The 24975-nt window shown below is 40.1% G+C and overlaps 1 protein-coding gene across 1 annotated transcript in view; it reads right to left on the reverse strand.

Annotated features, from left to right (window-relative positions):
* XRCC5 (X-ray repair cross complementing 5) overlaps window positions 1-24975 on the reverse strand; it is a 90488-nt gene that overhangs the window by 53561 nt on the left and 11952 nt on the right. The window contains exons 6-13 of the mRNA XM_059168103.1: window positions 23318-23509; window positions 20132-20246; window positions 18087-18225; window positions 14876-14988; window positions 12314-12376; window positions 7306-7443; window positions 6395-6485; window positions 3950-4083 (exon numbers count right to left, since the gene is read on the reverse strand). Of these exons, the coding sequence (XP_059024086.1) occupies window positions 3950-4083; window positions 6395-6485; window positions 7306-7443; window positions 12314-12376; window positions 14876-14988; window positions 18087-18225; window positions 20132-20246; window positions 23318-23509 (985 nt within the window). The remainder of the gene's footprint in view (window positions 1-3949; window positions 4084-6394; window positions 6486-7305; window positions 7444-12313; window positions 12377-14875; window positions 14989-18086; window positions 18226-20131; window positions 20247-23317; window positions 23510-24975) is intronic.

Below are 24975 nucleotides of genomic sequence, written 5' to 3' on the forward strand. Positions count from 1 at the left end.
GGCTGCATAGTATTCCATTGTGTATATATACCACATCTTCTTGATCCATTCATCTGTTGATGGACATCTAGGTTCTTTCCATAGTTTGGCTATTGTGGACATTGCTGCTATAAACATTCGAGTACACGTGCCCCTTTGGATCACTACGTTTGTATCTTTAGGGTAAATACCCAATAGTGCAATTGCTGGGTCATAGGGCAGTTCTATTTTCAACATTTTGAGGAACCTCCATGCTGTTTTCCAGAGAGGTTGCACCAGCTTGCATTCCCACCAACAGTGTAGGAGGGTTCCCCTTTCTCCGCATCCTCGCCAGCATCTGTCATTTCCTGACTTGTTGATTTTAGCCATTCTGACTGGTGTGAGGTGATATCGCATTGTGGTTTTGATTTGTATTTCCCTGATGCCGAGTGATATGGAGCATTTTTTCATGTGTCTGTTGGCCATCTGGATGTCTTCTTTGCAGAAATGTCTGCTCATGTCCTCTGCCCATTTCTTGATTGGATTATTTGTTCTTTGGGTGTTGAGTTTGCTAAGTTCTTTATAGATTCTGGACACTAGTCCTTTATCTGATATGTCGTTTGCAAATATCTTCTCCCATTCTGTCAGTTGTCTTTTGATTTTGTTAACTGTTTCCTTTGCTGTGCAAAAGCTTTTGATCTTGATGAAATCCCAATAGTTCATTTTTGCCCTTGCTTCCCTTGCCTTTTGCGTTGTTCCTAGGAAGATGTTGCTGCGGCTGAGGTCGAAGAGGTTGCTGCCTGTGTTCTCCTCAAGGATTTTGATGGATTCCTTTCGCAAATTGAGGTCCTTCATCCATTTTGAGTCTATTTTTGTGTGTGGTGTAAGGAAATGGTCCAATTTCATTTTTCTGCATGTGGCTGTCCAATTTTCCCAGCACCATTTATTGAAGAGGCTGTCTTTTTTCCATTGGACATTCTTTCCTGCTTTGTCGAAGATTAGTTGACCATAGAGTTGAGAGTCTATTTCTGGGCTCTCTATTCTGTTCCATTGATCTATGGGTCTGTTTTTCAAGACAGCATGGTACTGGCACAAAAACAGTCACTTCTATTTCTACACGAAGAGGACTCTCAAGTCCCTAATTCTCTCCTGGGCTCTGTACCTCTACTTCCAACTTCCCACTGGGTGCCTGTACCGGGATAGCTGACAGCTCAAATTTAACCCCTGCAAACATACACAAACTGCTTTTTCTGTCTGTTCATTCTGTATTCCCCATCGTCATTGACAGTGAGGCCATCCTTCCACACTTCTTCATCCAAGCTAAGATCCTGTTCTCTCCAATTGCGAGTTCCTCTGCCTTCAACATTTTCCCTCTCTGCTCTCCCTGTCACCATTTAATTCAGGCCTTCACAGGGCCCACTGCACCTTTTCTAATGGGTCTCTGCTCCGTCTCCATGTCACGGTCAAATCCCATTTCTACAAACCCATCACCCACCTGCTGACAAAACCCTGCCGGGACTTCCCACTGCCTACAGGGTAATGCCCAGGGGACCGGCTCCTCACGATCCACCTGCCGCTTACCTTCCCTGACCCCCTTCCCATCATCGCCCCACACAGCCTATGCTGCAGCCAAGTGCAACTATCTGGGAGTCCCCAAGTCCAGCGACCTCCTCCCCACTCCCAAGCTTCTGCACATGCTACTACTTCTGCCTGCCATGTCGCTGTCACTTCACACATCCCCTTTCTTCCTCAGTGAAGCCTCCCTCCAGTCACCCACTTGTAAGAATCTTTTCCCCACAGTGTTTTATACCCATCACTGTTGTACCTATTGGCTTTGCATCTCCATTCCTCTCACTCTTCTGGGGGCAGGAGTCTCCTTTTAAGAAGTGAACTTATTCTATCTTTAGCTCATGGGACAGTGTTAGTCCTCAACAAATATTTGTTTTAAAAAAGAAAAGTGAAAAGGCGCACTATGGGACGCCTGGGTGGCTCAGTGGGTTAAAGCCTCTGCCTTTGGCTCAGGTCATGATCCCAGAATCCTGGGATTGAGCCCTGCATCAAGCTCTCTGCTCAGCGGGGAGCCTGCTTCCTCCTCTCTCTCCGCCTGCTTCTCTGCCTACTTGTGATCTCTGTCAAATAAATAAAATCTTTAAAAAAAAGAAAAAAGAAAGAAAGGTGGGTAAGCTGTAAAAATCAAAGTTGCCAGTGCCTACAGCTTTGAAAGGTATCAAATACCTGTCCACCAACCCCAATAAACACATATTGAGGCAGGCAGAACCCACCCAAGATAAATCTGCCAAGTATCAGATGTTTCCACTTTTCACTACAGTGACCAGATACTTTTGCAAGCTTTCCACACCAAGTGGTCTGCTCCTCCCTTCTCACAAATGACAAAGAGCTTCAGGTCTTGAAGTCCACTTGACAAAAACACCAAAGAAGTTTATACGAGTAGTATATACTTAGAATACTGGAGAAGTCACTGAGTCAGCCTTTTCCATGTTAAGCTTTATATTCTAATTTTAGAAGAAAAGATTTTAATTCACTACTTAAAGCAAATGTAAGCATCAAAAAAACCAGGCAGTTTCTTCTGAGTAGGAGATCCCTTAAAATTACAATAGGCCCTGATACAGACTTGAGACAGTTAAAGATGCTTTGAGAAAGGAGTAGAGAGGGATAACCAGTGGTGTCTCCCTCACCTTCCCCACCCCTGCAAGAGGAGGTCGTCCCCGCCCCTGTGGGGAAGAGCATGACTGAAAAAGCTGCGTGTGAGGTCTGTCAGCTTCGTGGGGTTCAGAAAGGCCTATACTACTGCCACCAACTTCACCTGGGACTGGAATAGTCCTTCAGGCCATCCCTCCCCTGTTTCAGCACAAGTCAGCTCTCTTGTCAGCCTTCTGGTTCCCTTAATCCAATCTCCACCTTCCAACTCCTTCAGGTCAATACTCAAAAATACCTATTTTACAGTTTTCTATATTATAGATACTCTTTAATAATTTCATACTATAACCTTTTGATCTGACCTCCATACTAACTTTAGTTATGAAATTTTGACAGATGTGGTACTGAAAAACCGCTTCTCTAATACTGTTATACAGTTCATAAAAATTCTCCAACTATCTGGATATTAAAAACAAAGCAAAGTCTCATTTGTATAAAACAGAGGAGGAAATCCTAGAAAAGGCATAAAAGAAGAATCTGCTTTTTATTAAAAAACTCCCTTTTAAAAAAAAAGAAAGAAAACTAGGCTTCCTCCAGAAAAACAATTTTTCTTTTTAAACATTTTTAATTTATTTATTTGAGAGAGAGAGAATGTCTGAGAGCACAAGCAGGGGGCAGGGTTAGATAGAGAAGCAGACTCCCTACTGAGCAGGAAGCCCACAGGGCTCAATCCCCAGACCCTGGGATCATGACCTGAGCCTGAGCTGAAGGACTCTTAACCAACTGAGCCACCCAGGTGCCCTGAAAAATAATTTTTCAAATATCCTAATTTTTTTTTCTTTTTTTCTTTTTTTTCCCCTTTCTTCCTAACAGTTCAGAGTATTTTTATCTTTTTTAGAGGAAGGTTATTATACTTCCATTAAATAATGCAACTGAAGCTCTCAGAGAACAAAGATGCTTGTTTGGGACTGACCAATTACACTAACTTTTCACTCAGGTCTCTCTCATTAAAAAAAAAAAACAAAAAAATAACAAAAAAAAAAACAAAACAAAAAAAGACTGGTTCAGGGGCGCCTGGGTGGCTCAGTGGGTTAAGCCACTGCCTTCGGCTCGGGTCATGATCTCAGGGTCCTGGGATCGAGTCCCGCATCGGGCTCTCTGCTCAGCAGGGAGCCTGCTTCCTTCTCTCTCTCTCTGCCTGCCTCTCAGTGTACTTGTAATTTCTCTCTGTCAAATAAATAAATAAAATCTTTAAAAAAAATAAAAAATAAAAAATAAATAAAAATTTAAAAAAAAAAAAAAAAAAAAGACTGGTTCATCTTTTTTCTCTTACCTGAAATAATCTCTGAAATTGAGGATTTGGGATTTTGCTGGTTGGAAACAAGTCTTCAATGGTGTCCTCCTTGTCACCTTTCTTTACCAAGCTCATGGAGTCAATCAGGGCATCTACTGCACTCAACTGAGCCTCTAAAACAAGCATAAACAGAGTACACAAAGGAAAATGATTACCTCCACTGCTCTTCACTAAAATAAATGCCTTCCATTCAGAGATTCAGGATTACCAGCAGGTTATAGACAGTCCGGGCTTAGCCAGAAAGTAGTCTCTAGTTACGCAAGTCACTTAACCTGAGTCGTGGTGATCTCTTTTGTAAAAGAGCTATTTAGAGTAGCTGGTCTCCTAGGTCCACTCAGTGAACTTCTGCAGTGTAATATCATCCCGAAAGGCAAAAAGTTTGTTCCAGAGGAAGCACCACAGACATACAAAACCCAATCTCTATATGGAGACTCAAAATATTCAGTATTCAATGAGTTTGTGATATTCAAAAAATTAGTAATTAGCTAAAAGAGAAAAACATGAAGAAGAAAAAGAAAATACCTTTGGTGATGAGACATAAGCTTCACAAGGATTTCCTATAAGTTGTATCAGGGTAACTAACAGGAAGACAGAGAAACCTAATGGGAAGACACCAGTAGACCTGAGGGAGTAGACACCTTCCCAGTCTCCCAAAGTCAGAACAAGCTCTCTCCCCTCACAGACCTCACAGCCTGTATGCACACCTGCATCCATGTCTTACCCCGCTCCATTCAAACTGTAAGATCCTTGAGAGCAGAAACATGACATCTTCGTTACCTCTCTCCTAATACCTAACAGAAAGCAAGTGCTTCTCTATAAAAATCTACCAATGCAACAAAAATGGCACAGTCCAAGCAATGGGGATAAAAGGCAACGCTTTCCAGAACACTTCTACCTAAACCACCATTGTGTAGCTTCCATTCTGCTGATTCATACAGCTGTTAAAAGCTGAAGCGCTGTTTTTGGATCATTCACAGCTATTAGGCAAAAAGTAGAAAAGAGTAAGCAGTTCCTAAAAAGCCCATTGTGCTTCTGTTCTTCATCTTTTCAAGTATCTCTTGTACTACAAAATGAAAGAGCATACTACAGATTTTTCTCCTGATACATTTCTATCCCATTTTCGGACTTTCCAGGAGAGATTTCAGACACTGGCATGGCATCACCATCTTAAACTGACTACCGCAGAGCTCCCCAGGCAACAGGCTGGAAGCTGCACCTGCATGTGTGAACATTCGGTGACTTTCACCTGCTACGTCAAACGAGCATCCGGACACCTCTGTGTAAACAGCAACTGGGGCACCGGTCCAACAGTTTCAACAATCCATTTCCCAATGGGCAACATGCAAATAAAAATATGCAAACTCACAGAAAACAAATCAAGAGACTGAAAGATACTTCACATTTTAGATCCCAAGCGAATGATTTATGTCCATGTGATAATTTCTCAACAAAGTTCTCTTTTTCAAATGTCTACTCATTTAATGTTTGAAATTATCAACACGGAGAGAAATAATATTGTAACACAGTGGAGGCTTCGATACATTCAAGTCCATGCCTGGCCCCACCAAGATGCAGAGGGATTCATTTCTAGAAGGTGAAGACACAAACCCTTGGGCCTATTGGATTATCGGCTTTGCTACAGTGCACTGCTCCTCAAGGATCTAACAAAAAAAAACAGAGAACCCATCTCTGAGACTCAACTCACAATTCCCTAGTCCTACAATGACACAGATTTAAACTTTCAAACCAAAACATCTACTCACTATTTTGTGTTCTTTTTGGTATATATATTCTCTACATTCAGCCCACTCTGATATTTTATTGCAGCTGTCTTAAACTATGACTAAGATAGGATTTGATACCTATGTGAACCATCCCAGGAGGCACCCTGACCCTCATTGCCGGATGCATAATAAAGGCCTTTTCTCATCACGCTCAAAGTAACTCCTAGAAGCAAGGAACAAAGCAGCCTGGAGGGTTAGTATAAACTGCAAAGAAAGAACAAAGAGAAAAAGTAACTTACAGAACTTAACTTTTCGGTTCAGTTAGTTACATCATATTTTACGTAGGACACTACAGTCACAGCTTTGACACTGCACGTCAGCTCACTTCAGCAGAGGGCAAACTGGTATGGCACTAGAGAATGCACATCCACTTCCAAAAAGCTGCTCCCTAGCTACAAGCTCTGTGTCAGAGCAGGAAACCAGACAGTGTTTGGAGAGTTCAGGGCAAACCCATCCCGACTACGAAAAAACATGATGCATCCCCTTCATCACCACTGTGTATGAGCACGAGCATGGCTGGAGTCCAAGAAATTCCACCCTGTGGAGGCCCCCAGCCCCAATTAGTGACTACAGGTAGGTGATTTCCCAAGGACAGTCTGCCTTTAGAGCCAACTAATGAGCAAAATGAAAATAAACTCACCTGTAGGAATGTATTTCTTATTATTTTTCAAAGATGAAAACATGTATTGTCGCAAGTCTTCCATAAAAGGCAGCTGCACATATATTAAACACTAAGGAGAAAGAGAGGAGGTAAAAGCAGAAACCAAATTAATGGAAAAAATACAAAGCTGGTCCCAAATGCCATGCAAGTGGTGCAACAAAAGTATTCTCAAAAATCAGACAAGTCAAGTCTGGTACTGCTTTGCTTTCTGTTTTCACTGTATACAACCATGAACGGCACAAGAATATTAAACATAAAAAAATACTTAACAGAAAAATTATCCAGAACACCTGCAAAATGTGTGACCAATACAACAAATGGAAAAGTCATGGTGACTGGAAGGCTGATCAGGAAGTCAAGGTATTTGCCTTCTCTTTTCCAGTTCTACCACAGAAAGTTCCCTGAGAAACAGGGAGACGGTCAAGAATCTAGGCCTGTATTTTCAACAAGAGAACACCAAATAAACTGAATTTTTCAAGGACCACAAAAAAGGTCCTTGAAAGGACCACCCTTGACCTTTATCCATACTCTTCATTTGTAAAAGCAAGGGCGCTCTCTATCCCCAGCAGGTTCTGCGAAGTCAAGAAGGGTGAGAATGGAGAGGTCACTGGATTAGACAAGCAGAAGGTTACAGGTCACCTTCACTGATTTGGTTTAATAATAAGCTCCTTACATTCACGCTCTTTCATTACAACTGGAAGTGTGGTTCACAGACCATCTGCGTCAGCCTTATTTGAGAATTTGTGAGAAATGCACAATTTCGGGCAGTGCTCCAGACCTACAGAATCTGAACCCCAAGTCATTCCCAGGCACATTACGAGCTGAGAAGCACTGTTTGGAATAAAGGAACTGATGGAAAAAAATTAACATGAAAGAACTATGGGTTTTACCTCATAGGTGTCCTTGATATAAGGAAACGCCATGCCAACTTGAGGATTAGCTCTTTTGTCATAGACATATCGAACTACGGCCACCATGTCCAATTCATCCAAAGCATGAATCAGGGAGGAAAGTGCCACTGCTGCTGCCTGATAAAAAAGCCACTGCATGAACACAGAGCCAGTGTGTGTGAACTTCCCCAACACACCTAAATACAGCTGACCTTTGAACACACGGGTATGAAATGCACAGGTCCACTGGCACACAGATTTTCACAGTATTATAAATATATTTTCTCTTCCTTATGAGTTTCCTACTAACATTTTTTCTCTAGCTTACTTTACTGTAACATAGTATATAATACACACAACATACAAAATACATATTAAATGCTGTTATTGGTTAGGCTTCTGGTCAAGAGTAGGCTATTGGTAGTTAAGTTTTGGGAGAGTTAAAAGTTACACTGGATTTCTGACTGCTTGGGGTGTCAGACCCCCTCACTCTCTACCCTTGTCCACTGTTCCAGGGTCACCTGTACTTACAAGATTTTTACCTAAGAAAAAGAAAGTCCTTTTGTTTTTAAATTGTATGTTAAACTATATGTTATTTCTACTATGCTTACAACCTATATTATAGCTTTCTTATCAATGCTACTGAAAATGAAAGTGTCCATTGGCAGTTACAGATTATCAGTATAGCAAACTCCTAAGCTCTAGTGCTATAACATTTTCATAAATAATTTGAGTTCTGAGTAAGTTTTGTGCTTATAAAAATTACTCTTGGACCTTACTGTTGTTAACTAGATCAAATATATAGACCGAACAGGAAAACACTGAGTACTTTTAGTGTTTCCAAAGCCTCAGATGGAGTTACTAGTATTATAATTTGAAACTGGTAATAAAATAGAAAACCATTAACTTCTTTTTTCTGGACCCTTTTCATGCCAGACATTAAAGAGGTTCTGCTAACTCATTTCCTGGCTTTCTCCAGAATGAAAATATTTAGAACAGTGTTCCTAAAAAGCCATTCTTGCCTGGTTCACATTGATTTTTGAGTCTCTTCAATATATATTGATCATGTATTGATTAATGCTTTCCCGCATATTTTGGTCAGATAAATTCAGATGTATATAACAGAATAGCTTTTCTTAATTGAACTACACTATGATATCTACATGATTATACAGTAAAGAAAAATAACTATACTGAACCTTAAAAAAAAATCATCATCCACCTTATTCCGGTTTCAGATTTCTTAAGTGCCCCTCTGTCTACTTCAAGGCCACACCGTACACACCTCCATTTGATCACACTAACTGTAAGCTCTTCTGGAACTTTACTTCATTATATGTCTCCTCTCTGTCATCACTTCAGTCTTTCGTCTCTCAATTCATACCCTCATCCTCCCAATCAACTCCATCCAGTCTCAGCCTTTCTAAACACAATCTTTCTTTGGCCCCCTCTCTCCAGAAATTACTATCTCTATCTTTCCATTTACCTCTAAATTTCATGAAATTTGGTGTTTTCACCAAATGGTGTCTTGGTGTTTTCACAGCTTAGAACACAATTATTCTTCAATCTAATACAGCTCTTGCCCTCATCTTATTTACTGAAATTACTCTCCAAAGTCAGCTATGACCTCCTAACTGCCAATCCTTGGTTCCCATTCTATTCATTTGACCTTTCAGCAGCATCTGACCACGCCCCTTTCTCTGCACTTTCTCTCTGGCTTCAGAAACAATACTCTTCTGTGATTATTCTACTTTGTGGATCATTCCTCCCCTAACTCTTCTCTTCTTCCACTAATCTTGAAATTTTGGTCTTGGCCTTTCTCACCTTCTCTCACTCTGAAACTCTACTTCGGAATTATTTTATCCAGTCCCATGAGTTGATGAATCAAAAATCTGTATATTCAGCTTTAAAACTCGAAGATCCAGACTTACACTGCCCACCAGCTGGTAGTATATCACAGGAATTGAAACTGTTTATGACCAAAACTAAACTACTATCTTTCCCCCGTTCTCCTCCAGTACTCCCTACCTCAAGAACTCTACCTCCCATACAACCAAATGAGAAGCCCAAAGTCTTCAGTAATGCCACCCAACTCATCCTTCCCCTTCAAGTGTTTACCAAATTGTACTAAATCTACCTCTCTCTATCTCTCTAATCTATTTCTTCCATCACTGCCTCTCCAGTTCACAGAGCTGATCACGTCATTCCCTTCCCTAAGAAACTCCAATGGTTCAGGGCAGCTGGGTGTCTCAGTTGGCTAAGCATCTGACTCTTGATTTGGGCTCATGTCATGATCATGAGATTCAGCTCCAAGCTGGAATCTTGCTCAATTGGGATCTTGCTCAGCATGGAGTCTGCTTGTCCCTCTCCCACACCCTGCTCAAGTATACATGCAAACTCTCTCTCTGTCTTTCAAATAAATAAATAAATAATCTTTAAAAGAATCTCCAGTGGTTCTACTATCCCAGCCTCAGTTAGCTGACCATTATTCCTAAACAAGTCTTATACTCTCCCTCCTCTGTAGCTTTCTACTCTTAAAATTTCCTCCTAGCTAGAAAGCCCTCTCCATATCTCTGTCTCTTGAGCTCCTAACCTATTCTCAAGGCCCAGTAAATTGATACCCCATTTTAGATTTGCTTTAGTCTCTCCATTTCCGTAACTCCCCAAACACAGTCTGAACTTTTCTCAGTATTATAATTACTCTTTATCCAAGTTAGCTACGTACATTTTCATTTCCTCCACCAAAAACCTATGACCTCAATACCTTGTCATCAAAATCCTCTAAAGGTTTTGTGGCAGATTCATTACCTTTCTAGTTCAATTCACGGAATATTTACTTAGTGCCTACTCTTTGCTACACAGTCTTAGACCCTATAAGAAAACAAAGGTAAGTCCCTGATTTCACTGAGCTCATACATTCTTTCCTAGCACAAGTGAGATACGTACCAAATACAGAATGTGTACAGTCTAGCAAGTCCCATTAGAGACCAGAGAAGCACACACAATGGGAGTCTGAGGACAAGATTACTTCCAATTTATTTGCAAATTTCTATCTGGGTATCTTTGACAGAACCAACTGGGATATTAAAAAGAAGGAAAGAAGGGGTCAGGAATGATTGTGACACTGTCAACACAATGCTACCTCTGTGGGAAACTCAACTACAGCTCTATTTCCTTTTCTTCCTTTTCTCCTCCTCCACACACAGTACAAATTATGTGCAAGTATAGATTCTCTATACAAGAAAATTGTATGCTAATGACCAGAGAAAACACATTTTTAAAAGGAATTATTGACAGAGTCATAGAATATTTGAGCTGAAAAACAACAGTATTTATTTAGCTTAACCACCCACATGATGAAGAAATTCCCTCCCCCAAATCTGACTGGCACAAATAAAGACCCTGCTGAGAAATATTCAGGAACAGAGACCTGACTGTCTCACAAGAAACCAATTGACCTGGAGGTAGTAACCCTTTTGATAAAAATAATTCTTTATTTTGAATAAAACTGCCACCTGTTGGAAGGAAAACTAGTTAAATTTCTATTCCACATGATAATCCTCTAATGTAAGAAGGGGGCTATTATGTCTGACGTCCCACGTCCCTAATACTTCCTTTCCGACCTACAAAGTTTTCTTGGAAGTCATCACCTGACATAACTTCCCTAACCCCCCTGCCTATCTCAGTAGATCCCATTATTAGTACTGTCCTTTGAGTAGGACATCAAGAATGACACCAAAGAGTGAGACCCTTTGCCATTAGCAGATGATTTTTTTTTTTCCTTGAGTGACCTCGAAGTAACCCAATGATCTATAGGGTCTGTATGAGGTTGGGCTGGAATGATGCATGCCACAGGCTGCCCTTAGCTAGCCAGTTTAGATAACCACATAGGTGATAACACAAAGATGCTGACAAGAGTCTTTATGACATACTGGCAATCACATGAAGTGATCAGAGTTTTCTACGTGCAGGAATGGTAAGCTGGAGTTAAAATTCAGTTTAAAATGCTGTCAAGCTATGATGACAACATATACTACAAATGTATAATTCCCAAGAGGATTTGACTTGGGGAAAAAAAATCCATGAACAAAGATTCTCATGTAAACTAAGATTCACAAATGCTTACTATGCTGACAAATCCATTTGGTACTGCCAGGAAACAAAGCAATTCTCCTAAGTTAACTGTTCCAGTAATGGCATGGCCACTCATTAGATCGGCAGCCAGGTACCCCTCGGAAGTGAGGAGAAAAAGCGGAAAAGGAGACAAGGAGGACGAGACCACTTCCGCCACCGCCCTCCCCGCACCCCAACAAGCCTCGGACATCCAGTTTACTAACTTCAAATGCAAATATATCCGGAACTTGGATCCCTGCTTAGGTGGTCTCAAGCAGACCTGAGACTGCCATATCCCAGTTAAGATCAATATCTCGATAGGACAAGTTCCAGCTTGGAGGCTGAACAGCAAACATTTACAGAGAGGGCAGATACGACCAGGTAGGATGCGATGGCCATGGGTTGTTAGCTGGGCTAAAACCAGCCTGAAAACAGAAACTCCTAGGGAGGTGGGGAAAAAGTACAGAGAGAGAGAGGGAAGAGGACAAAGACGAATTTCTTAATGAGGGAAGTGGCCCAGTGAATCACTAACACTCATCTCCAGGAGGCTAAAGCTAAGCACTAAATGTTCAGTGCTTAATGACAAGGAAAATGTCACCCTGACCCCAAGCCTCCTCAACATCTGACCAGGAGATTCCCACATGTAAATGCATTTGTTCAAATGTTCTTTTTAACACGTACCTGGTCTCCAGCGGCAGGACTATGTCCTCAGGCCTTGTGCTCACGCTGTGACAACTTCATTTATCATTTCTCCATTTTCAGAGTTAAGCTCAGTGAACTTTCCCACTGTTGTTGCAGGAATTAACCTCATTTTAAACCATAAAAGCCCCAAACAACTCACTTAAAATGACATTCAATTCTGTGGCACTACCTCAAAGGCCCACTGTCAACTCACCTCATCATCTGCTGCTGCAAAAACCTTTAGGACTTGATTTCCCATAAAATATCTCCTGTGGACCTACAAGAGTTAAGTGAGGAAAACAGTTTGGTTTTGATCCATAATAAGTTAACACCTATAGCCATTATGCCATAGTTACTAAGAAATTCTTATTCTCTTAGTTATTGTGCCACAGTTACTAAGAAATTCTCTTCAAAATGTAAAAAAACTCATGGGGACTAGAAACAACTTTTTATTTGAGGTTCAATTCAATTAAACACAATACATCTCTGAATTCCAAGGACATGCCAAGCATTGTTCTGAGAGCACTGTAAACAATAATGAACAGGGCAGAGTCTGGTCCTGAGGAGCCTGGACAAATATGAAACCAACTGCCCTGCAGGTTTAGGGAACTGCACTGCAAAGGCACAAGAGTGCAGCATTCTAGCTCAGGGCCCTGAGAGCACATGAACAGGGCACCCAGCTTGGTCAGGAAGGGTGAGGGCAGGCTTCTGCAAATGGTGACACCCAGGACAAGACTTCAAGGATGCACAGGAACTAACAAAAAAGTCTAGCACAAGTGTGCTGGGCAGAGACACTAGTGTGAATCGAGTCTGGAATGACATAAGAACATAGAGTAGGTGCAGTACCCTAGCATGAGGGGAGAGGTGCAAAATTAGAGTAGCAAAGATCATATCGTGAAGTGTCTGTGAGCAAAGTTAAGCAATTTGGACTTCATCCCAAGAGCAAAGACGAAGCACTGCTAAACTGCAAAGGGACCAGAGTGAAAAACTACTTATGAGGGGCAGGGGCCATACTGGAGGAGGGGAGACTATAGGGAAACCAAAAATAAGTACTGCATGTCCTCCTGTCCCCCTTTTAATTCAGTTACTTCTCTGGCAGGGTATCAGAGGAATCAAAGCAGCACCACTGATACCTGCTTAGAAATGAAGACTGAGGGCGCCTGGGTGGCTCAGTGGGTTAAGCCGCTGCCTTCGGCTCAGGTCATGATCTCAGGGTCTTGGGATCGAGTCCCGCATCGGGCTCTCTGCTCAGCAGGGAGCCTGCTTCCTCCTCTCTCTCTCTCTCTCTGCCTGCCTCTCTGCCTACTTGTGATCTCTCTCTGTCAAATAAATAAATAAAATCTTAAAAAAAAAAAAAAAAAAAAAGAAAGAAAGAAATGAAGACTGAAGAGTTCCTAGCATCATAACCAACCCCCTGCATCTACTGACCAAGATCAACTTCTCTCTGCTCCAGGTAATCCTGACCCTGGAGCTTAGCTCAAGAACATGCCATGTGCTGCACAGGGCAACGCCCCTCAAGTGTTCTTCTGCCCTCCCACCCCTAAAGCCAAGACACTGAGCACAGTTACTCGGGTCATGAATTTCAGATCAGTTGTTTTGGATAGGTCTTTTCTAGCTAACTGGAATTAGGAAGACCCACTTTCCAACAGGCCAGCTTTTACACACAGGCCTGAAGAGAAGTTCTGCTTCACTGGAAAGACCTAGAGGCACTGCCATTAACAACCTAAGTTTTAAGTCTGTAGAACTTACAAGGTGAATACTTTCATTTTTAAGAAATAAGTATTTAGTGTAATTTGTTAGAGAACTGTTAGAAACTCTCAACTTCCAAAAAGTATTTTTGCCATTAAAATCATATCAACTTTCAGTAAGTACTCCCAATTTGCAGCTTAAGAAGTTTAAAAACATACCCAACAGTTCGGGCATATCAGGGAAAACAACTCTGTACCATTGTGGAATTATTCTAACACCAAAGCATACAGAGACTATATCCCACAGCAACACGAAGAAGCTCAAATTCAGTATGCCAGGTAATATTTATTTTCATTACAATTCTCAATTGAATTTCTTTAGAACCAACAAACATTGCTTTATCCCTGTAGAGCCTTAGAAAATACACGCTACAAGAAATGCTTATTCATTTTCTCTGGTTGCCTACCTTAAGAACATTTAATCTAAGATCTCCAGGAATCTTTAATAGCCCTTTCTAGAGTAGTATATGATAGCCCAGAGCCCTCAGTGAGTTACCACATTTCCCGCTATGTGTTTTGTGTATCTCTGCATCGGTGTCTAAAGAATGTATGACTTAAGGACAGGCTTCAGATCCTAGACCTCTTTGTTGGGTGTAGAGAAGGGTGCCCAGCATAAACCAGTGACATTCTAAGAGGCCTGGGGTCATTCAAAACCCAAGCAGACCTTCATTCCTCTAAGACACGCTATCACACATAACAGTTTAGAGAAAGCAGCACAGTAGCAGAGAACTGAATGATGTTTCTTTAAGGCTACTGTAAGCCAAGACTGACAGCCAAGCTAAGAAGTGACTCTTAACAGACTATATTCTGATTCATGCTAAGACTGCTCAACTTTTCTGTATCTTGGTTTCTCTATTCAAAAACTGATGATAGTTGACACTAATCCCCAAACTATACTCAAACAAATCTAAAAGTAAAATAAATACACATCATAAATAAAAGGACCAACTAAAAGCATACCCTCTCAAATAACACTAAGAGAAAAGTTCATTTCTTTTGTTGCCAACGAGTAAGAGTAAGTGCCATACCTGAGAAGATCTACAAAATCCCAAAACAGAGAAGCACTTCCCCTCTGATTTATACTTCATGAGTTCCTCATCCACTTTAGAGAAAGGAACGATATCACTTCCATAGCGGAACCCTGGAGAACAAGAGAAGAGCATCAGTTAAGCATATGGGGCCTAATTTTCTACAAGTTGAAATTAGCCCTACGCATACATTAACAATACATGCATACTCCAGATCAAGCCTCCATATACTGTTCCCTGGAATCAAATTACTGCCCCCTGTGATCAGTGAGGAAAAAGTAGTGGCAGATACAGAAACAACATACACAGTATAGAGGTGATTAAAATCTAATTACATTTTTTAAGTAGCATCTTCTGCAATCTAGTTACCTTAATGATTATCCAGCCTAGAAGAAAGAATGTAGCAAATGTAATGTATTAGTTATCCTCCAAAGATAAACTATGGTTGACTGAAGTACAAGTGTGATTTGTAAACATAATAACAAGAACACATTTATTCAGAAACCTGGAGACCCGCAAAGAAAAATGCCCAAAGGAAATTTTCAGAATAAAATGTTCTCCAAAATGCATGCTGAAGACATACAAATGCCTAATAGGAGAAGCCAAAACTCTTCTATTTAGGAACATTCAATTGATAAGTTGGCTATTTTTATGCATTTAAATTTACTTCATTTCTGGGATTATATTATGTTTTTTCCTTTTTAATTACTTGGTTATTCATACAAATTCATATAAATACAGGCTCTTAGTTTCTTAAAAATAACTCCAGTCCTGTTCCAAGGCCTCTGTTCTATGGAAAGTTGTACCCTTTCAATATATAGTCTTCTGTATTTGGTGGGGAGAACGAGTATCAAATCTCAAGGATTCTGGCCTTCGGCAAATGGAAAGGAAAAGCACGTGCACCTTTATTCCGAGAAACAAAGAAACTTCTTTGTTTGGGGTAGAATCTGTGATCCAGTTTATCTGTTCCTGTTAATCTGTTGATGCCACGCATTTAATTAAAAAAAAACACACATTTGTATTTTCATATATGTCTTTTTAAAAAGCTGGTGATAAAAATAAAAACCCCAACAAAAAATTATCAGGGAGAGGTGCCTGGGTGGCTCAGTTGGTTAAGCGTCTACCTTTGGCTCAGGTCATGATCCCAGAGTCCTGGAATCAAGTCCTGCATCAGGCTCCCTACCCAGCAGGCTACCAGCCCAGCAGGGAGCCTGCTTCTCCTTCTGCCTCCAGCTCCCCCAGCTTGTGCTCTCTCTCCTGCTCTCTCTTTCAAATAGATATATAAACCTTAAAAAAAAAAATTATCAGGGAAATGTATGGCACGTGACTAATAGTGGTTTTTCCTAACTCTTGCCAGTCACGAGACATCTTACTTGAATTTTTTAACTTGAAAATTCTAATTAAAACTGCGTGCTGCGAAGTGTGTAAACCTGGCGATTCACAGACCTGTACCCCTGAGGATAAAAATATATTATATGTTTAGAAAAAATAATTTAATTTAAAACAACAACAACTAATTTTTAAGGTATTTAAAAAAACAAACAAACAAACAAACAAAAAGACCTGTCTTGTGTTTTCTGGTTCATCTACTGAAAGGAAAAAAATCAGTACCTAAATTTTGTACATGGCAAAAAGCACAGAATAGACTGCAACATAAAACCGTATTCGTTTGCATACATAGGTCTGCTGGGCCTGTGTCTGCCAAGAGGGGGCAGAGAGTGGAGGAGAGGCAAAGGAAGAATGTGGGTAGCTGCACCAAGGGACAAGACAAAAGCTGCCTCTGTGCCCTCTGAACTCAATGTTTACTTCTTCCCTCTCCACTGCTCCAGCAATAAGTGAATAAATGTCCTTTTCGCCTAAAATAAACAGAGATGTGTTGCTTTTGTTTTTTGGGTTTTGGTTTTTTTGCTTGCAACCAAAAGAACTGGCACCTTACCTCCATCATATTAATCTCCCTAATACACAATCTCAATGACACTCTATTCCTCCAAACTAGAAACAGCTCCAGGTTGCTTTCACGATTAAGCATCAACTCTTCAGCCTGTCATTCAAAGCCCTTCCTAATTCAGAACAGTCTGCAGAAACACAGACTCTGAAGTAGGGCAGTCCTGGGTTCAAGTTCTGCCCGTTGCTAGCTGCAGGACTTTGAATACGTGAATGAGTGTCTTTCAGCCTCAATTCTTTCATCTGTAAAACGGAAACAAGAATGTGATGCCTGTTTCAGGAGGCCGGTCTACGGGATATCACTTCCAAGTACTAAACTGTGTAGGTGGACACACCAGCCCAACTACCTGCTGTCCCTGAGAAGGCCTCTACTTTCCTGGTCTTATACCTTTAAACATCCTCTTCTTTCTTTCAGTCATTATAGGAGGATCATACGATTAGTAACTGATGGAGGTATGATTCTAACCGAGATCTGACTCCAAAATTCACATTTTGTAACCACACTATCATATGGAACTGAATTAAAGAATTAGTAGGGATTGCAGCATACTAATTACATTTTCTACTGATAATCGATCAGGAGAAAGAAAGGAATCACAACCACTCTCCTCCACACTACACACAAACACTGAGAGTTAGTGCCATAGACGAAAGGCTTTTCTTCAAGGCTTGCAAATTAACACAAAGCCTGGCAATGAATTTACCTAAAGACTGGCTTCTATCTTAACCATCTTGGTATCTTCTAATTTTAGCTCTTGAAAATTCAGACACTCTCAGCTAACTTGTAAGCCCTCTGGAGAGGTGCCCTCCAGACATACTACACAGATCGAATGTATCATACAACTGTAAACAACCTTGTGAACATAAAGCCATATAATGGACACAAATGTTTCTGATCCCCTAAACTACCTGAAGGGAGCAGAGCTAGCAAGATCTTCAAGACCTGAAATTGGCACTCAGAAGAATAATCACCATGGAAGTAAACAAAGAAACTCCTTCGGCCACATTAATAGAAATACTCTTAGCTAGTATGTTTCAAACTTTAAAATAAAACCAAGTATTAAGTCTTGTCACTGGAGTACATGTTGATCCCAGAGGGAGTACCCAAGTGCATCCTGGGAACCATCCTGCCTCGGACCCAACAGATGAGCTCATGGTCCCTCCCATGGTCATGTCTCTAGAACTGAGAAAAACATCCACCAAACACTACCAGCACAAACCCAAGCTGGCCTCCCACTGCCCTGAAGCAGCTCTCTCACAGGCGCACCTTGAATAGTGTCTTCCTTCAGGACCTCTGTTTCATTGTCATCATTTAAGCAATAAACGGTTTCTTTCTGTAGATCTTCTTTCTTGAGGGTTCTGGCATCCACAACGGTCCAAGACTTTTTAACTCTCTCCTGTATAATCTTAATTCCAAAAAGAAAAATAAAGGGAAAACAAGTAAAGCCAGGATTCTAATGAAAAAATGAAAACCCCATATATTCTCTGCTTTATAAGAAAAGTCTGTAACAATTACTCTAGCTAAACCATTCTGTTTGCTCTGGCCAACTGTGGAAATTTTCACTTATTTCATAACTCTTCCTGCATTTAATTTTCCCCCCAAGGTAATCCACATATAAATATTAATTATTTATATACACATAAGCATTTTCTATACAAAACCTTCATATTCATAAAATGGGACCACACACTGTTACTTGTCTTCCAACAGAGAGAAAAGGGAGAGCTGTCTATCAGAAGCCAGAACTCAATAAGGAAATCCAAAAAGAAAACTAGAAAAAAAAGAAGAGAAGGGATGCCTGGGTGGCTCAGTCAGTTAAGAATCTGCCTTCAGGGGTGCCTGGGTGGCTGCCTTCAGCTCAGGTCGTGATCTCAGGGTCCTGGGATCGAGCCTCACATGGGGCTCTCTGCTCAGCAGAGAGTCTGATTCCCACTCTTTCTCTGTCTGCCTCTCTGCCTACTTGTGATCTGTCAAATAAATAAATAAAATCTTAAAAAAAAAAAAAAAAAAAGAAACAACTTTCAGGGGTACCTGAGTGGCTCAGTGGGTTAAAGCCTCTGCCTTCAGCTCAGGTCGTGATCTGAGGGTCCTGGGATCAAGCCCCACATCAGGCTCTCTGCTCAGCAAGGAGCCTGCTTCCCCCTACCCCGCTCTCTCTCTCTCCCCGCCTCTCTGCCTACTTGTGATCTCTGTCTGTCAAATAAATAAATAAAATCTTTAAAAAAAAAAAGAATCTGCCGTCAGCTGAGGTCGTGATCCTAGGGTTCTGGGATCAAGTCCTGTATTGGGCTCCCTGCTCGGCAAGGCATTTGTTTCTCCCTCTGCCTGCTGCTCCCCGTTTCTGCTTGCTCTCTCTCTGACAAATAAATAAATAAAATATTTTAAAAAATTGTTTAAATCTCCTTTAAAACAAAAAGAGAAGACTGTATTCTATTCCAGGCCTTGATGGCAGCTGAAAAAAACCAGCACCCTCCAAGGTTTTCATGGATGTAGCATGTGTCTTAGAATTAAGGCCCTGATTATAAAAAGATCACTTGAATATATAAACACGTTTTTGTGTATTTTCTACACTTAGATGTTTGTTTGTATGTATTTAATTTGTTCATTTAAAGAAAACAGGCAAGAAAGGTCACACAGAGGCACAGATTACAGACTCCTACTCAAACTGCAATTTCACCAATAATCACCAAAAGCAACTTATTTTTGAAAGTGTGCTATTTTGTACACATATAAAGAGATTACAAAAGGCAATTTCACAGTCACAAGTCAATAGTTTTTGATAGTTCACAGATGCTGTTACTGCCAGATTATTAATAACTGAACTGGGTGAGACTGAGTTTTCAAAATTCTGGACTTCTTTAGTGTATATCTGTATTTCTGCTATGATACTACAGTGACATGATTTCATGCATTCCATTTTCTTTCAAAAAAGAAAAAAAAAGTAAGAGAAAGGAAGGAATCTGGATTACAGATGATTTTTAAAATTTTCTATCCTAAATGCATTTTACATAAAAAAGCTAAAGAGAGATGAGATGAACAGGGAGAACAGTTAGAGAGGCAATAATTATGGTAGTAATAACTCACAAATGAATTGGCAGTTCCTTATATAAGCATATTTGCCTGCCTGATGCATTGCTTTAAAAAATATGAGTTTGGGGGGGTGGTGCCTGGCTGGCTCAGCTAGTAGAGCATACAACTCTTCATCTTGGAGCTGTGAATTTGAGCCCCATGCGAGGTGCAGAGATTACTTAAAAATAAAAAAAATTTAAAAATTAAAAATTGAAAATTAAAAATGTGTAAGTACCACCTACCGATTTATAAGCCACGATCTTTATAGACAAACTGGAGCCGATGGTCAGAGTGCAGTGCCAAGGAATCGAACGCTTCTCAATTTTCTTAAAGACACACAGTTGTCTCAGACTCTCACTTAAATAAAAAATAAACATATATGTAACTCTCACTTAATAAAATATTTATATATACAATGAAAAAATACACATGTAACAAAAACAATTTTAAAACATTAACCTTGCTGGGGGTGATGCAGTTAATTTTCCAGAACAAGAAGCGAATTGTCATTTATCATTATGAGAGGAACAGCAAGGGATGGCAGGAAAATGACAACCACCAGTTGGGAGAGAGCCAGAATACAACCGAGTTGGCTTAGGAGGAAGGAATTGAATTACATTACCGACAGGTGAAAAAGAACATCTCTCTCTTCCCCTACTCAATCTTCTCTTTCAATTCAGCCCCTGGTTCTTAACGATTTTTTCAAGACCAAGGACATGTTGAAGATATGATAAAAGCACACTTCTTAGAGTTTGCCCACAATTTAAAGGGATCACCAGCTCCCTGAAAACCATGGACCTAGATATAAGAACCTCTGGCTTCAGGATATTAAAAGGTGAGTCCCATCCCAAAGTATCGCTGCTCATAACTCTCTAACTTACTACTTCATTCCAATCACCTTAAATAAAAGTATATATATACACACAATGGAGAGAGTTAAATAAAGACCCTCCAGGGAATAAAGGAATTTAGTCCATATTTAGTCTTAAGATAAAGCACGTTAACTCCAAGTTTTCTACTGGAAGGGATGGGGAATTGGGAAGTAACAAACACAATGTAAAGGGTTACTTTATTTGAAACATAAATGAGGATCAATTCTATTTTTATCTGGTCCCTAATCAAACACAATAGACAAGATTATAGGAAATATTTGGAATTTCCTATATTCACTAAGAAAGAAACCAATGACCAAACACATTCAAAGCATATAATCCAGGGACGCCTGGGTGGCCCAGTCAGTTAAGCATCTGCCTTCAGTTCATGTTATCATCCCAGGGTCCTAGGATTGAGCCCCACGTCCAGCTCCCTGCTCACTGGGGAGCCTGCTTCTCCCCCTGCCTGCCACTCTCCCTGCTTGTACTCTCTCTCCCTCTGTCTTTCTCACAAATAAATAAATAAAACCTTAAAAAAAGGGGGGGGGCGGTAATCCAGACCAAGATCAATTCCCTTGGCGCAAATGCAAAACAAATCTACAAAAAGGTAGAGAATTATCTGACATTATTCAGAGTTAAGGACAAAGAGGTTTCAAAAGACTCCAATTTTCAGAAATAATCCATAACAAACAGTAGATATTCTACCAGGCACCGTACTTCTAGTCTATGATAATAAACAAATAAACAAAGTTAATGATATTTCTTGGCTTTGGACTGTTGAGGAATGAAGGGGTCTGAAACAGATCTAACATATCCATAGGACATTACTTAGTTTGAGTCACATGTAAAACCACTGTAAGTTTTGAATTCAGCTCCAAGAGAATTTCTAAAAATTAGCATCTAATACATAACATCTGAGAACAAGTGGATCATTTCTGCAGTAGACCTGAATCTCCTCAAGCGAAGTCTGGATGAGGACAAGTCTGGCCCAGGGCTGTCCAGTACAACTTTCTGCAATGATAAAAATGTTCTATTTCTAACCATGCCTGTCCAAAAGGCTGCTGAGTACATGAAATGTGGCTAGAGTGACCAAGCAACTAAATTTTTAATTTTATTTAATTTTAATGTATTCAAATTTAAGTAGCCACAGTGGATAATGGCTGTTGTATCAAATCAAAGTATCTTCAAATTGTGAGGACATGAGGACAATACATGGTAATTTCCCTCCCGGCTATGATACAGGAAAATGAACTTTTTAAACATTAATTTGTTTAGGCCTACAATTTTTATTTATCACATCATGGTGAATTTCTTAGGTTAAGACCTATAGTCTGATATCAGAGCAAGCCATGTCCAAATTTGAAATAAAGAAGTTAGAAGCGCATATCTGCGCACAGTACAGTAAGAACACGTATTATGATAAGAAACGTCACTTTACAGGATTCCTTCCTGATTCCTTTTCCAACCCCTATGGAAACTACAATTCAATTTCTAAAATTCCCATTACCCACAGTCTTTCAAGGTGTATGTATTTAGAAAATCAGGATTACTGTTTGTATTTCTTGTAATATATTAAAAATATAAAAATTTCAAAATCATAGCTGAGAAAAAAATTGGGGTATGTATCACCTAACTACTCAAAAATATCTCAATTGCTGAACTTTTATTTCAATTTAGAACTTTGCTCAAAATGCCTGTATTTTGTGTGTTGATTGATGAACAGGAATTAAGGAGTACTCTCCTGCAGAACATGAAATTCCACAAGCCATACTATACAGTGTTCTACTGCTACTTTTCCCAAGTCAGGCTCCTCAAACCTTCTTGGGTTCTTTGCTCAGAATAAATCCATGTCCGATTCCAACCAAGAATACTAACATGGAGACTAACACAGTCTCTCCCATTGTCTCTAACTGAAAGGTTGCAAAGGCAGTTTGTTTTACTGTTAATCAGTACTTCAAGGATTTCACATTTTTAAAATTGTTTTGCCTTTACAAAACCCACATAAAAGATATAGATTATAAATTCATTATATTTTGGATATTTTGTTTTGTTTTGTCTGAACAAACTATTTTTTGACCAAAAATTTTTTTTAAAGTCTTTTAAAGAAAAAAAGTCTATTACAGTTAAGTATGCCATCTCTTAAAACCTAAATCAGAGATTAAGAGGATACCATTTCAGATCTGAAACCACTTTTCAGAATTAGGAATGTATTTTTCAGGTGAATAAAAAGAAAGGGCCCACGAACTGTGCCCCAAACTTGGCATAAAGAAGAAATCTACTATCTCATCTTTTACATTTTGATTTGTTAAATCTTTTGCAGTATCTATACATTTCCAAACTTCAAACACACTGTCCTGGAAATAAACCAGAAGTCTTGTTCTGACCACACAAACAGAAAAGGGGATAGGGGGTTGGTGCACTGTTTCTTCAATAAAAGTCAGAACATTTATTGAATAATGGCAGCTAATTCAAGAGTAGCTAATTAGGGAGCCCCGATCAAAAGAGAAATTTACATGGTCACTATTGAAAGTTGCAATCAATGTTTTCACTTCTTACCTGAAGGAATAAATTTCATCTAGCCCATCTTCACCTTCTAAAGACATCATCACCTTTTTCACCATCCGAATACCTTCTTTTTGCTGCTCAGTAATTCCTTTTAGAGGAAAGGAGGGTCCATGGTGGTCTGAGCGTGCGTTCCCATCTCCCCTGTCCCCAGTTCCATCCTCCTTGCCAACGGGGAAAGGCAAACTATCAGGAAAAAATCAGCAGTAGTTAAGAAGACAAGCTCTGAAGTCAAGAAATAAGCTGGGCTCTAATCCTGTGACTGTGGATCACTAGCTATGACAAAACGGGCATGTCGGTCATCAGAGCTTTAAATTTCTCATCTGTCAGATGGCACTTACCGAACTTAGTCAATATTCTATTAGTTTCAAGTGACTGAGGCCTTTTTGGTTTGCTGAAGGGGGGGAATTCGTTGATTTACATAACCAAATAATTGGAAGTGCAGGGTTGCACATGCCTTAGGAGGACTGGATCCAGTCTCAACCACGTTAAGGACTACCTGACCCTCTCACTGTCTCCATGTTGTCTCCATGTGCCTTCATGCTGGCTTCACTCTCTGAATGGCTTCCTCCACATCGTCTCTGAATGCCTTTAAGCACACACTGTCCAGCTCTACTACCAAAGAGGAGTGGACTGAGTATCTAATGCTCTAGCATCAGTCATAAATTCAGATAAGCCAGGTAGAAGTGGTAGCCTGGGGACTAAGAAGATGTTGGCTCTCAGCTGAGTCATGAGGTTAAAGTGTAGGAAGAACTGCTTCCTAGAAAAAGGTGGGCACTAGTCTAGGCAGCCAAAAAGAATAATAAAAAATAAAATAAAATAGCCTTTAATGATCCCTTGATGTTATTATGAAGAATTAAATGATAGAATGTGTACAAAATACTTAAATACATGTTACCTTTATTACTGTAGATCTAGCATTCCCATATAGACATCACTTAATTGCTGGAAATAGGGAAAACCAATTTTGTTCTTGTGTTCCACACTCCAGTTGTTTGAAATGAGACTAAAACTAGATTGTGACTACCAGTCACAGAGATTCAATAATCAATATACAAAATGAAAAATCAACCAACCAAACAAATTTTATGGTAATACTGTATATGGCACTTTCTAAATGCTTTCATGTAAACAACCTCATTTAATCCTTCTAAGTGGACAGAGATTTCTATCTCCACATCCTAAAAAGCAACTGAAGCTACAGAGGCGAACCAAGCTGGCCAAGCCACACAGCCAGTGAGTGACACAGCAAAGACTGTCCCCTGATCAAAAGATAAAGTTCTTTCCAAGGCAGCGTATCACTTCACTCCCCCTGAAACCCAAAGAACAGACTTTTCAGTTCACTCAGCGTCACCTACTGGTCACGCCCATGTGGATGGTTATTTTTAAGGTAGTTTCTTTACTATTTGATTTGCTATAATTAAAATAATGCTCCCTGTTTAAATGTTTTCTACATGCACTCCGCATGACAGGCACAGATGTCCTGTGAGACCTACTGGATAAAGAGCCTCCACGAAGCGGTGTATGGCACACAGGTCCTGTACCAGGCCACTGCTGTTTCTACCACTGTAACCTGAACAAAGAGGGGAATGAGATGAAAATCAAGAGTCGGGAAGCTCTCCAACAAAAAGAAGTTACAGTAACAGTTCTTT

The sequence above is a fragment of the Mustela lutreola genome, chromosome 3 (assembly GCF_030435805.1).
Source record: "Mustela lutreola isolate mMusLut2 chromosome 3, mMusLut2.pri, whole genome shotgun sequence".
Lineage (NCBI taxonomy): Eukaryota > Metazoa > Chordata > Mammalia > Carnivora > Mustelidae > Mustela > Mustela lutreola.